Below are 10,564 nucleotides of genomic sequence, written 5' to 3'. Positions count from 1 at the left end.
AGTGTGTTGTGTAGTAGTATGTTGTGTAGTAGTATGTTGTGTATCAGTTGATGTAGTAGTGTGTTGTGTAGTAGTGTGTTGTGTATCAGTTGATGTAGTAGTGTGTTGTGTAGTAGTGTGTTGTGTAGTAGTGTGTTGTGTATCAGTTGATGTAGTAGTGTGTTGTGTAGTAGTGTGTTGTGTAGTAGTGTGTTGTGTAGTAGTATGTTGTGTATCAGTTGATGTAGTAGTGTGTTGTGTAGTAGTGTGTTGTGTATTGTTAAGTGACTGTCCCACTGGATGTCATAAGGTGAATGCACCAATTTGTAAGTCGCTCTGGATAAGAGCGTCTGCTAAATGACTTAAATGTAAATGTAAATGTAGTAGTATGTTGTGTATCAGTTGATGTAGTAGTATGTTGTGTAGTAGTGTGTTGTGTAGTAGTGTGTTGTGTAGTAGTGTGTTGTGTATTAGTTGATGTAGTAGTGTGTTGTGTAGTAGTGTGTTGTGTAGTAGTATGTTGTGTAGTAGTATGTTGTGTATCAGTTGATGTAGTAGTGTGTTGTGTAGTAGTATGTTGTGTAGTAGTTGATGTAGTAGTATGTTGTGTAGTAGTGTGTTGTGTATTAGTTGATGTAGTAGTGTGTTGTGTAGTAGTATGTTGTGTATCAGTTGATATAGTAGTATGTTGTGTAGTAGTGTGTTGTGTAGTAGTGTGTTGTGTAGTAGTGTGTTGTGTATTAGTTGATGTAGTAGTGTGTTGTGTAGTAGTGTGTTGTGTAGTAGTGTGTTGTGTATCAGTTGATGTAGTAGTATGTTGTGTAGCAGAGGGCCCCTACAGACAGTCCCTGTTCTCTGTGTGTTGTGTAGTAGTATGTTGTGTAGCAGAGGGCCCCTACAGACAGTCCCTGTTCTCTGTGTGTTGTGTAGTAGTATGTTGTGTAGCAGAGGGCCCCTACAGACAGTCCCTGTTCTCTGTGTGTTGTGTAGTAGTATGTTGTGTAGTAGTGTGTTGTGTAGCAGAGGGCCCCTACAGACAGTCTCTGTTCTCTGTGTGTTGTGTAGTAGTGTGTTGTGTAGTAGAGGGCCCCGACAGACAGTCCCTGTTCTCTGTGTGTTGTGTAGTAGTATGTTGTGTAGCAGAGGGCCCCTACAGACAGTCCCTGTTCTCTGTGTGTTGTGTAGTAGTATGTTGTGTAGTAGTGTGTTGTGTAGCAGAGGGCCCCTACAGACAGTCTCTGTTCTCTGTGTGTTGTGTAGTAGTGTGTTGTGTAGTAGAGGGCCCCGACAGACAGTCCCTGTTCTCTGTGTGTTGTGTAGTAGTGTGTTGTGTAGCAGAGGGCCCCTACAGACAGTCCCTGTTCTCTGTCCATCTGAACTGAAGTAGATTTTAATCATCAGCAGATTCATTCTCAGTTCAGTAAATGGCCTTAACACAACACAGGTACTCGACAGACAGTAGTTTATTTCCCTCATTCAACCAATCCGTACTGGCTTGACATCAGTGGTCGAGGACATAAATGATTCTATAAAATACCAATATCTCCATTAAAACAGTAGCTAATAAGTCCAATATTTAGGACATAAAGTACTCCTATGTAACACCATCTCCATGGAAACCAAATATATATTAGATGAACAACCGCATGTATATTAAACTCCATTTCCCATGATGCCCTGGGCTCTCTCTACTTCCTGTCCAGCTTGTTGGTGGCCACCATGGCTTTGACGTCAATGGGCCTGGCAGCAACAGCTGCTGCTGCCTTCTCCTCCTCCTCCTGCTGCCACTGCAGGATGGGGCTGATGCCTGGGTTACGATTCCTCACATTGGCCTCCAACTGGGCATCACTGGAGAGGAGGGAGAGGGAAGAGAAAGAGAAGGGGTGAGAGAGAGACAGAGAGGGGAGAGAGAGACAGAGGGGGGGGAAGAGAGACAGAGAGGGGGAAGAGAGAGAGAGGGGGAAGAGAGAGACCGAGAGGGGGAAGAGAGAGACAGAGGGGGAAGAGAGAGACAGAGGGGAGAGAGAGAGAGACACAGAGGGGAGAGAGAGAGACACAGAGGGGAGAGAGAGAGACACAGAGGGGAGAGAGAGAGACAGGGGGAAGAGAGAGACAGGGGGAAGAGAGAGACAGAGGGGGAAGAGAGAGACAGGGGGAAGAGAGAGACAGAGGGGGAAGAGAGAGACAGAGGGGGAAGAGAGAGACAGAGGGGGAAGAGAGAGACAGAGGGGGAAGAGAGAGACAGAGGGGGAAGAGAGAGACAGAGGGGGAGAGAGAGACAGAGGGGGAGAGAGAGACAGAGGGGGGAGAGAGAGACAGAGGGGGAGAGGAGACAGAGGGGGAGAGAGAGACAGAGGGGGGAGAGAGAGACAGAGGGGGAAGAGAGAGACAGGGAAGGGGAAGGGGTGGTGAGAGAGGAGGAAGGAGAGGGGGAGAAAAGAGGTGAGTAGATGATCAGACTCATATTGCACATCAAGACCACTGCTGTTGTTTAATTTCCATGATCCCCCCCAAGACCAGCTGACTGTCTCTTGTAAAAGGAGAGTGATGCAACAACAACACATGACACCAGCTCTATAAACTGGAGACGGCTTGGTGGAGACGGCTTGGTGGAGACGGCTTGGTAGACAGGTGAATGTTTCAGTCCAATAAACAATGATATGGTGGAGGTGCAGAATATCCTGCAGTCTTACGTGAAGACGTGGGGCGCCGGGACCAGAGCCCTCTTCTGCATGTCTTTATGGACCGGAGACTTCAGGTACCGGTAGAACGTATCCTGGGACAGAGACAGAGGAGGGGACATTATAAAACATGTCTTTATGGACCAGAGACTTGAGGTACCGGTAGAAGGTATCCTGGGACAGAGACAGAGGAGGGGACATTATAAAACATGTCTTTATGGACCGGTAGAAGGTATCCTGGGACAGAGACCGAGGAGGGGACATTATAAAACATGTCTTTATGGACCGGTAGAAGGTATCCTGGGACAGAGACAGAGGAGGGGACATTGTAAAACATGTCTTTATGGACCGGTAGAACGTATCCTGGGACAGAGGAGGGGACGTTATAAAACCCTGTAGTTTTAATGTATTTTATCTGCAGAACCTCTGCAAGATATTTCCTTTGGAACCCGGCACACAAATACTTCTTAGTTACAAACTTTAGAGACAATTCCTCATTCTGACGGTCTGAAACGGACGTGCGTCACGACACATAACTTCATATTATCCTGCTCGGTGTACTGTGTGTTTAGTTGTGTTACAGAGGAACTGGTGTGACGAATAAGCCTGACCCCTCTGTTAGGGGGGACTAACTCTACACACACACCTTCTTCATGAGCAGGAAGATGTGTGTCTGGGCAGCGTCCAGCACGTAGCGGTGAGGAACAACCAGACCCTTCACTGTCAGCCCCATGGTACGACCATCGATGTTGATCCATCGAGGAGCTCCAGGCTTCAGGAAGGTGCTACACACACACACACACACACACACACACACACACACACACACACACACACACACACACACACACACACACACACACACACACACACACACACACACACACACACACACACACACACACACACACACACACACACACAGACACACAGAGACAGACACACGCACAGAGGCACACAGAGGCACACAGAGGCACACAGAGGCACACAGAGGCACACAGAGGCACACAGAGGCACACAGAGGCACACAGAGGCACACAGAGGCACACAGAGGCACCCGCACACACATAGACACCCGCACACACATAGACACCCGCACACACATAGACACCCGCACACACATAGACACCCGCACACACATAGACACACACACACACAGAGGTTAAGGTTCTCTCTGTCACACACACTGAGGTTAAGGTTCTCTCTGTCACACACACAGGTTAAGGTTCTCTCTGTCTCACACACTGAGGTTAAGGTTCTCTCTGTCTCACACACTGAGGTTAAGGTTCTCTCTGTCACACACACAGGTTAAGGTTCTCTCTGTCTCACACACAGAGGTTAAGGTTCTCTCTGTCTCACACACAGAGGTTAAGGTTCTCTCTGTCTCACACACAGAGGTTAAGGTTCTCTCTGTCTCACACATTCTCCAGTGTAACTCACTTGAAGATGAACTGGGATTTCTCTGGTATGGCAGACGCTGCTCCCCACCTCATCTCCTCAGCTGCCTCGTAGAACGCCATGTTCTCCGCTGCACGCACACACATAGATAGATACACACACACGCACATAGATACACACACACATAGATACACACACACACACACACACACACATAGATACACACGCACATAGATACACACACACATAGATACACGCACACACGCACACATAGATACACACACACACACACACCACACACACACACACACACACACACACACACACACACACACACACACACACACACACACACACACACACACACACACACACACACACACACACACACACACACACACACACACACACACACACACACACACACACACACACACACACACACACACACACACTTGAGCTGCATAGCATGCAAGGTAAACCGTAGGCTCCCTATTCCCTAGTGCACTACATAGGGTGCTTCCTAAATGAAATGGCTCCCTATTCCCTAGTGCACTACATAGGGTTCCATTTGGGATGAACCTTTCCTCCCTTGCGTCCTCTGTTGGAGGAGCTATTAATGCTTTGAGGAGGCAAGGAAATAGGACACAAGGAATCAAGGAAAAACAAATTGAGGAAACTGCGTTTAAAAAAATAAATATTGAAGCTTTATTTAACAAGGCAAGTCAGTTAAGAACACATTCTTATTTACAATGACGGCCAAACCCTAACCCGGCCAAACCCTAACCCTTTCAAACCCTAACCCTTTCAAACCCTAACCCTTTCAAACCCTAACCCTTTCAAACCCTAACCCTTTCAAACCCTAACCCTTTCAAACCCTAACCCGGCCAAACCCTACCCCCGCCAAACCCTACCCCGGCCAAACGCCCTAACCCGGCCAAACCCTGGGCCAATTGTGCGCCGCCCAACTCCCGATCACGGCCGGTAGTGATACAGCCCAGGATTGGACCAGGGTCTGTAGCGCCGCCTTTCGCACTGAGATGCAGTGCCTTAGACCGCTCTGCCACTCGGGAGCGATTTGACCTCTGACCTCATTAGGGCTTGTGTGTGTACTGACCACTGTGCTCCTTCTTGAGGAAGAGCTTGAAGTCGACTCTGCCTCGTGGGTCACTGATCAGCTCCCAGAAGCTCAAGACCCAACGCTCCACACTCAACTTAGTGGGGATGTCCACACTGATGAAGAGGGGGGCAGAGAGAGGGGAGAGGGGGCCGAGAGAGAGAGGGGGGCCGAGAGAGGGGGGAGAGGGGGAGGAGAGAGCGAGAGGGGAGGAGAGAGAAAGAGAGAGGAGGGAGAGGGGAGGATAGACAGAGAGGGGAGGAGAGAGAGAGAGGGGAGGTGAGGAGAGAGAAAGAGAAAGAGAGAGGGAGGAGAGGGTGAGAGAGAGGGGGGAGAAAGAGAGGGGGGAGAGAGAGAGAGAGGAGGTGAGGAGAGAGAAAGAGAGAGGGGAGGAGAGGGAGAGGTGGGGGAGGTGAGGAGAGAGAGAAAGAGAGAGGGGAGGAGAGGGAGAGGTGAGAGAGGGGGAGAAAGATAGGGGGAGGAGAGGGAGAGGTGAGAGAGGGGGAGAAAGAGAGGGGGAGGAGAGAGAGAGAGGGGGAGGAGAGAGAGGGGGGGGAGGAGAGAGAGAAAGAGAGGGGAGGAGAGGGAGAGGTGAGAGAGGGGGAGAAAGAGAGGGGGAGGGAGAGAGAGAGAGGGGGAGGGAGAGAGAGGGGGGGAGAAAGAGAGAGGGGAGGAGAGGGAGAGGTGAGAGAGGGGGAGAAAGAGAGAGGAGAGGGAGAGGTGAGAGAGGGGGGGGGAGAAAGAGAGGGGGAGAGGTGAGAGGGGGAGAGAAAGAGAGGGGAGGTGAGGAGAGAGAAAGAGAGAGGGGGAGGAGAGGGAGAGGTGAGAGAGGGGGAGAGAGGGGGAGGAGAGAGAGAGGGGGAGAGAAAGAGAGGGGGGGGGAGAGAGGGGGAGGAGAGAGAGAGGGGGAGAGAAAGAGAGGGGGAGGAGAGAGAGAGGGGGAGAGAAAGAGAGGGGGAGGAGAGAGAGGGGGGAGAGAGAGAGGGGGAGAGAGAGAGAGGGGGGAGAGATTCTAATTAAATCATCATGATCTTCAATCAAGACTTTGATCAGTAGAATCGTGTATTTCTACTGATCCGGAACAAAACTGTGCACCTGAGTTCAGTTGCCAGAAATTACCTTCTTGAGTTGAGTTGCCAGAACTCATCACTGTCCGTTATCCAGGGGTTGCTGGGGACAGGGGTTGTCAGGAACGGGTCGTGATTGTGGTGGGTTGTCACAAACTTGACAAAGCTGAGGAGAACAGAGGGGACATAAACGTTGTGAATCTTCATCATACGTTGTCATCCCAAAAATAATCATATATACAATATACAATAAAATAACTTCTCTCGTTATATTGTAACGTTGGGGTTTATTTTGGACGGGTTTTACATTTCTGAACATGTTGCTGGTCTCAGTCAGTCAGTCAATCAGTCAGTCAATCAATCAATCAATCAATCAATCAGTCAATCAATTCATCAAATGACCACACACAAACACAACCTATCAATCAATCAATGAATGTGTGAAGGACTTGAGAAGGACTTACGCTGTGAGGGACACAGACGATTTGACAGCTGACCTCATTAGGGCTTGTGTAAGGAAAATGTTCTGGGGAGCAGGAGAGAGGAGAGGATAGAGGGGGATAAATAAGGAGGAGGAGGAGAGGATAGAGGGGGATAAATAAGGAGGAGGAGAGGATAGAGGGGGATAAATAAGGAGGGTGAGGAGAGGATAGAGGGGGATAAATAAGGAGGGGGAGGAGAGGATAGAGGGGGATAAATAAGGAGAAGGAGAGAGGAGAGGATAGAGGGGGATAAATAAGGGGGGGGAGAGGACAGAGGGGGATAAATAAAGGGGAGGAGAGAGGAGAGGATAGAGGGGGATAAATAAGGGGGAGAGGATAGAGGGGGTAAATAAGGAGGAGGAGAGGAGAGGATAGAGGGGGATAAATAAGGAGGAGGAGAGGATAGAGGGGGATTAAGGAGGAGGGAGAGGATAGAGGGGGATAAACAAGGAGGAGGAGAGGATAGAGGGGGATAAATAAGGGGGAGAGAGGAGAGGATAGAGGGGGATAAATCAGGAGGATAGGAGAGGATAGAGGGGGATAAATAAGGAGGAGGAGAGGATAGAGGGGGATAAATAAGGAGGAGGAGAGGATAGAGGGGGATAAATAAGGAGGAGGAGAGGATAGAGGGGGATAAATAAGGAGGAGAGGATAGAGGGGGATAAATAAGGAGGAGGAGAGGAGAGGATAGAGGGGGATAAATAAGGAGGAGGAGAGGATAGAGGGGGATAAATAAGGAGGAGGAGAGGATAGAGGGGATAAATAAGGAGGAGAGGATAGAGGGGGATAAATAAGGAGGAGGAGAGGAGAGGATAGAGGGGGATAAATAAGGAGGAGGAGAGGATAGAGGGGGATAAATAAGGAGGAGAGGAGAGGATAGAGGGGGATAAATAAGGAGGAGAGGAGAGGATAGAGGGGGATAAATAAGGAGGAGGAGGAGAGGAGAGGATAGAGGGGGATAAATAAGGAGGAGGAGGAGGAGAGGATAGAGGGGGATAAATAAGGAGGAGGAGAGGATAGAGGGGGATAAATAAGGAGGAGGAGAGGATAGAGGGGGATAAATAAGGGGGACAGGAGAGGATAGAGGGGGATAAATAAGGAGGAGAGGAGAGGATAGAGGGGGATAAATAAGGAGGAGAGGAGAGGATAGAGGGGGATAAATAAGGAGGAGAGGTGGAAATAAGGAGGAGGAGGAGAGGAGAAGAAGGGGAGAAATGAGAGAAGGAAAGAGGAGAGAAGAGAGGAAGGGGAGAGGAGGAAGGATAGGAAGGGGAGAGGAGAGGAAGGGGAGAGGAGGAAGGATAGGAAGGGGAGAGGAGAGGAAGGGGAGAGGAGGAAGGATAGGAAAAGGAGAGGAAGGGGAGAGGAGGAAGGATAGGAAGGGGAGAGGAGAGGAAGGGGAGAGGAGGAAGGATAGGAAGGGGAGAGGAGAGGAAGGGGAGAGGAGGAAGGATAGGAAGGGGAGAGGAGAGGAAGGGGAGGGAGGAAGGATAGGAAGGGGAGAGGAGAGGAAGGGGAGAGGAGGAAGGATAGGAAGGGGAGAGGAGGAAGGATAGGAAGGGGAGAGGAGGAAGGATAGGAAGGGGAGAGGAGAGGAAGGGGAGAGGAGGAAGGATAGGAAGGGGAGAGGAGGAAGGATAGGAAGGAGGAGAGGAAGGGGAGAGGAGGAAGGATAGGAAGGGGAGAGGAGAGGAAGGGGAGAGGAGGAAGGATAGGAAGGGGATAGGAGAGGAAGGGGAGAGGAGGAAGGATAGGAAGGGGGAGAGGAGAGGAAGGGGAGAGGAGGAAGGAGAGGAAGGGGAGAGGAGGAAGGATAGGAAGGGGAGAGGAGGAAGGATAGGAAGGGGAGAGGAGGAAGGATAGGAAGGGGAGAGGAGAGGAAGGGGAGAGGAGGAAGGATAGGAAGGGGAGAGGAGGAAGGATAGGAAGGGAGAGGAGGAAGGATAGGAAGGGGAGAGGAGAGGAAGGGGAGAGGAGGAAGGATAGGAAGGGGAGAGGAGGAAGGATAGGAAGGGGAGAGGAGAGGAAGGGGAGAGGAGGAAGGATAGGAAGGGGAGAGGAGAGGAAGGGGAGAGGAGGAAGGATAGGAAGGGGAGAGGAGAGGAAGGGGAGAGGAGGAAGGATAGGAAGGGGAGAGGAGAGGAAGGGGAGAGGAGGAAGGATAGGGGGAGAGGAGAGGAAGGGGAGAGGAGGAAGGATAGGAAGGGGAGAGGAGGAAGGATAGGAAGGGGAGAGGAGAGGAAGGGGAGAGGATAGGAAGGGGAGAGGAGGAAGGATAGGAAGGGGAGAGGAGAGGAAGGGGAGAGGAGAGGAAGGGGAGGGAGGAAGGATAGGAAGGGGAGAGGATAGGAAGGGGAGAGGAGGAAGGATAGGAAGGGGAGAGGAGAGGAAGGGGAGAGGATAGGAAGGGGAGAGGAGAGGAAGGGGAGAGGAGGAAGGATAGGAAGGGGAGAGGATAGGAAGGGGAGAGGAGGAAGGATAGGAAGGGGAGAGGAGGAAGGATAGGAAGGGGAGAGGACAGGAAGGGGAGAGGAGGAAGGATAGGAAGGGGAGAGGACAGGAAGGGGAGAGGAGGAAGGATAGGAAGGGGAGAGGAGAGGAAGGGGAGAGGAGGAAGGATAGGAAGGGGAGAGGAGGAAGGATAGGAAGGGGAGAGGAGAGGAAGGGGAGAGGAGGAAGGATAGGAAGGGGAGAGGAGAGGAAGGGGAGATACATGATATGTCTGTAATTTCTGTACTTAATCTATTTTCTACACCAGCACATAAACGTGAGTGCATTGGGTTATTCAGGTATTCCAGTGCAGAATTATGTCTGATGTCTTACGGTTCTCCTGACCACGTCGAAGGTCAACACCTGAAAACCCAGGGGAGAAGAACAGCGTGTTATTACAGGCAGAGCTCTTCTGTTCCACTGCTATCTAGAGTCACAACTAACGCACTCTCACACACACAATCCCTCTCGAAGGCAGGCTACAGCACTCTCACACACACAATCCCTCTCGAAGGCAGGCTACAGCACTCTCACACACTCAATCCCTCTCGAAGGCAGGCTACAGCACTCTCACACACACAATCCCTCTCGAAGGCAGGCTACAGCACTCTCACAGGCTACAGCACAGTCACAGGCTACACCACAGTCACAGGCTACAGCACAGTCACAGGCTACACCACAGTCACAGGCTACAGCAGTCACAGACTACACCACAGTCACAGGCTACACCACAGTCACAGGCTACAGCAGTCACAGGCTACACCACAGTCACAGGCTACACCACAGTCACAGGCTACACCACAGTCACAGGCTACACCACAGTCACAGGCTACACCACAGTCACAGGCTACAGCACAGTCACAGACAACATACACCACAGTCACAGGCTACACCACAGTCACAACATACACCACAGTCACACTACACCACAGTCACACTACACCACAGTCACAGGCTACAGCAGTCACAGACTACACCACAGTCACAGGCTACACCACAGTCACAGGCTACAGCAGTCACAGACTACACCACAGTCACAGGCTACACCACAGTCACAGGCTACACCACAGTCACAACACATACCACAGTCACAGGCTACACCACAGTCACAGGCTACAGCACAGTCACAGACAACATACACCACAGTCACAGGCTACACCACAGTCACAACATACACCACAGTCACACTACACCACAGTCACACTACACCACAGTCACAGGCTACACCACAGTCACAACATATACCACAGTCACAGACTACACCACAGTCACAGGCTACACCACAGTCACAGGCTACACCACAGTCACAACACATACCACAGTCACAGGCTACACCACAGTCACAGGCTA

The 10,564-nt window shown here is 50.8% G+C and overlaps 1 protein-coding gene across 2 annotated transcripts in view; it reads right to left on the bottom strand.

The window, feature by feature from the left end:
- Nucleotides 1-1,424: 1,424 nt before the first annotated feature.
- Nucleotides 1,425-10,564, bottom strand: part of LOC124021440 (regulator of G-protein signaling 9-like) — a 33,080-nt gene continuing 23,940 nt past the window's right edge. For both annotated transcript variants that reach the window (XM_046336629.1, XM_046336630.1), the window contains exons 10-17: nucleotides 9,548-9,577; nucleotides 6,707-6,768; nucleotides 6,295-6,408; nucleotides 5,176-5,291; nucleotides 4,101-4,188; nucleotides 3,307-3,445; nucleotides 2,673-2,755; nucleotides 1,425-1,827 (exon numbers count right to left, since the gene is read on the bottom strand). In XM_046336629.1, the coding sequence (XP_046192585.1) occupies nucleotides 1,668-1,827; nucleotides 2,673-2,755; nucleotides 3,307-3,445; nucleotides 4,101-4,188; nucleotides 5,176-5,291; nucleotides 6,295-6,408; nucleotides 6,707-6,768; nucleotides 9,548-9,577 (792 nt within the window). In that variant the 3' untranslated portion in view covers nucleotides 1,425-1,667. The remainder of the gene's footprint in view (nucleotides 1,828-2,672; nucleotides 2,756-3,306; nucleotides 3,446-4,100; nucleotides 4,189-5,175; nucleotides 5,292-6,294; nucleotides 6,409-6,706; nucleotides 6,769-9,547; nucleotides 9,578-10,564) is intronic.

This window comes from Oncorhynchus gorbuscha, unplaced genomic scaffold, assembly GCF_021184085.1.
Source record: "Oncorhynchus gorbuscha isolate QuinsamMale2020 ecotype Even-year unplaced genomic scaffold, OgorEven_v1.0 Un_scaffold_1115, whole genome shotgun sequence".
NCBI classification, from domain to species: domain Eukaryota; kingdom Metazoa; phylum Chordata; class Actinopteri; order Salmoniformes; family Salmonidae; genus Oncorhynchus; species Oncorhynchus gorbuscha.
The sequence above is the reverse complement of the archived record's forward strand: the minus strand, read 5'-3'. Positions and strand labels throughout refer to the sequence as shown.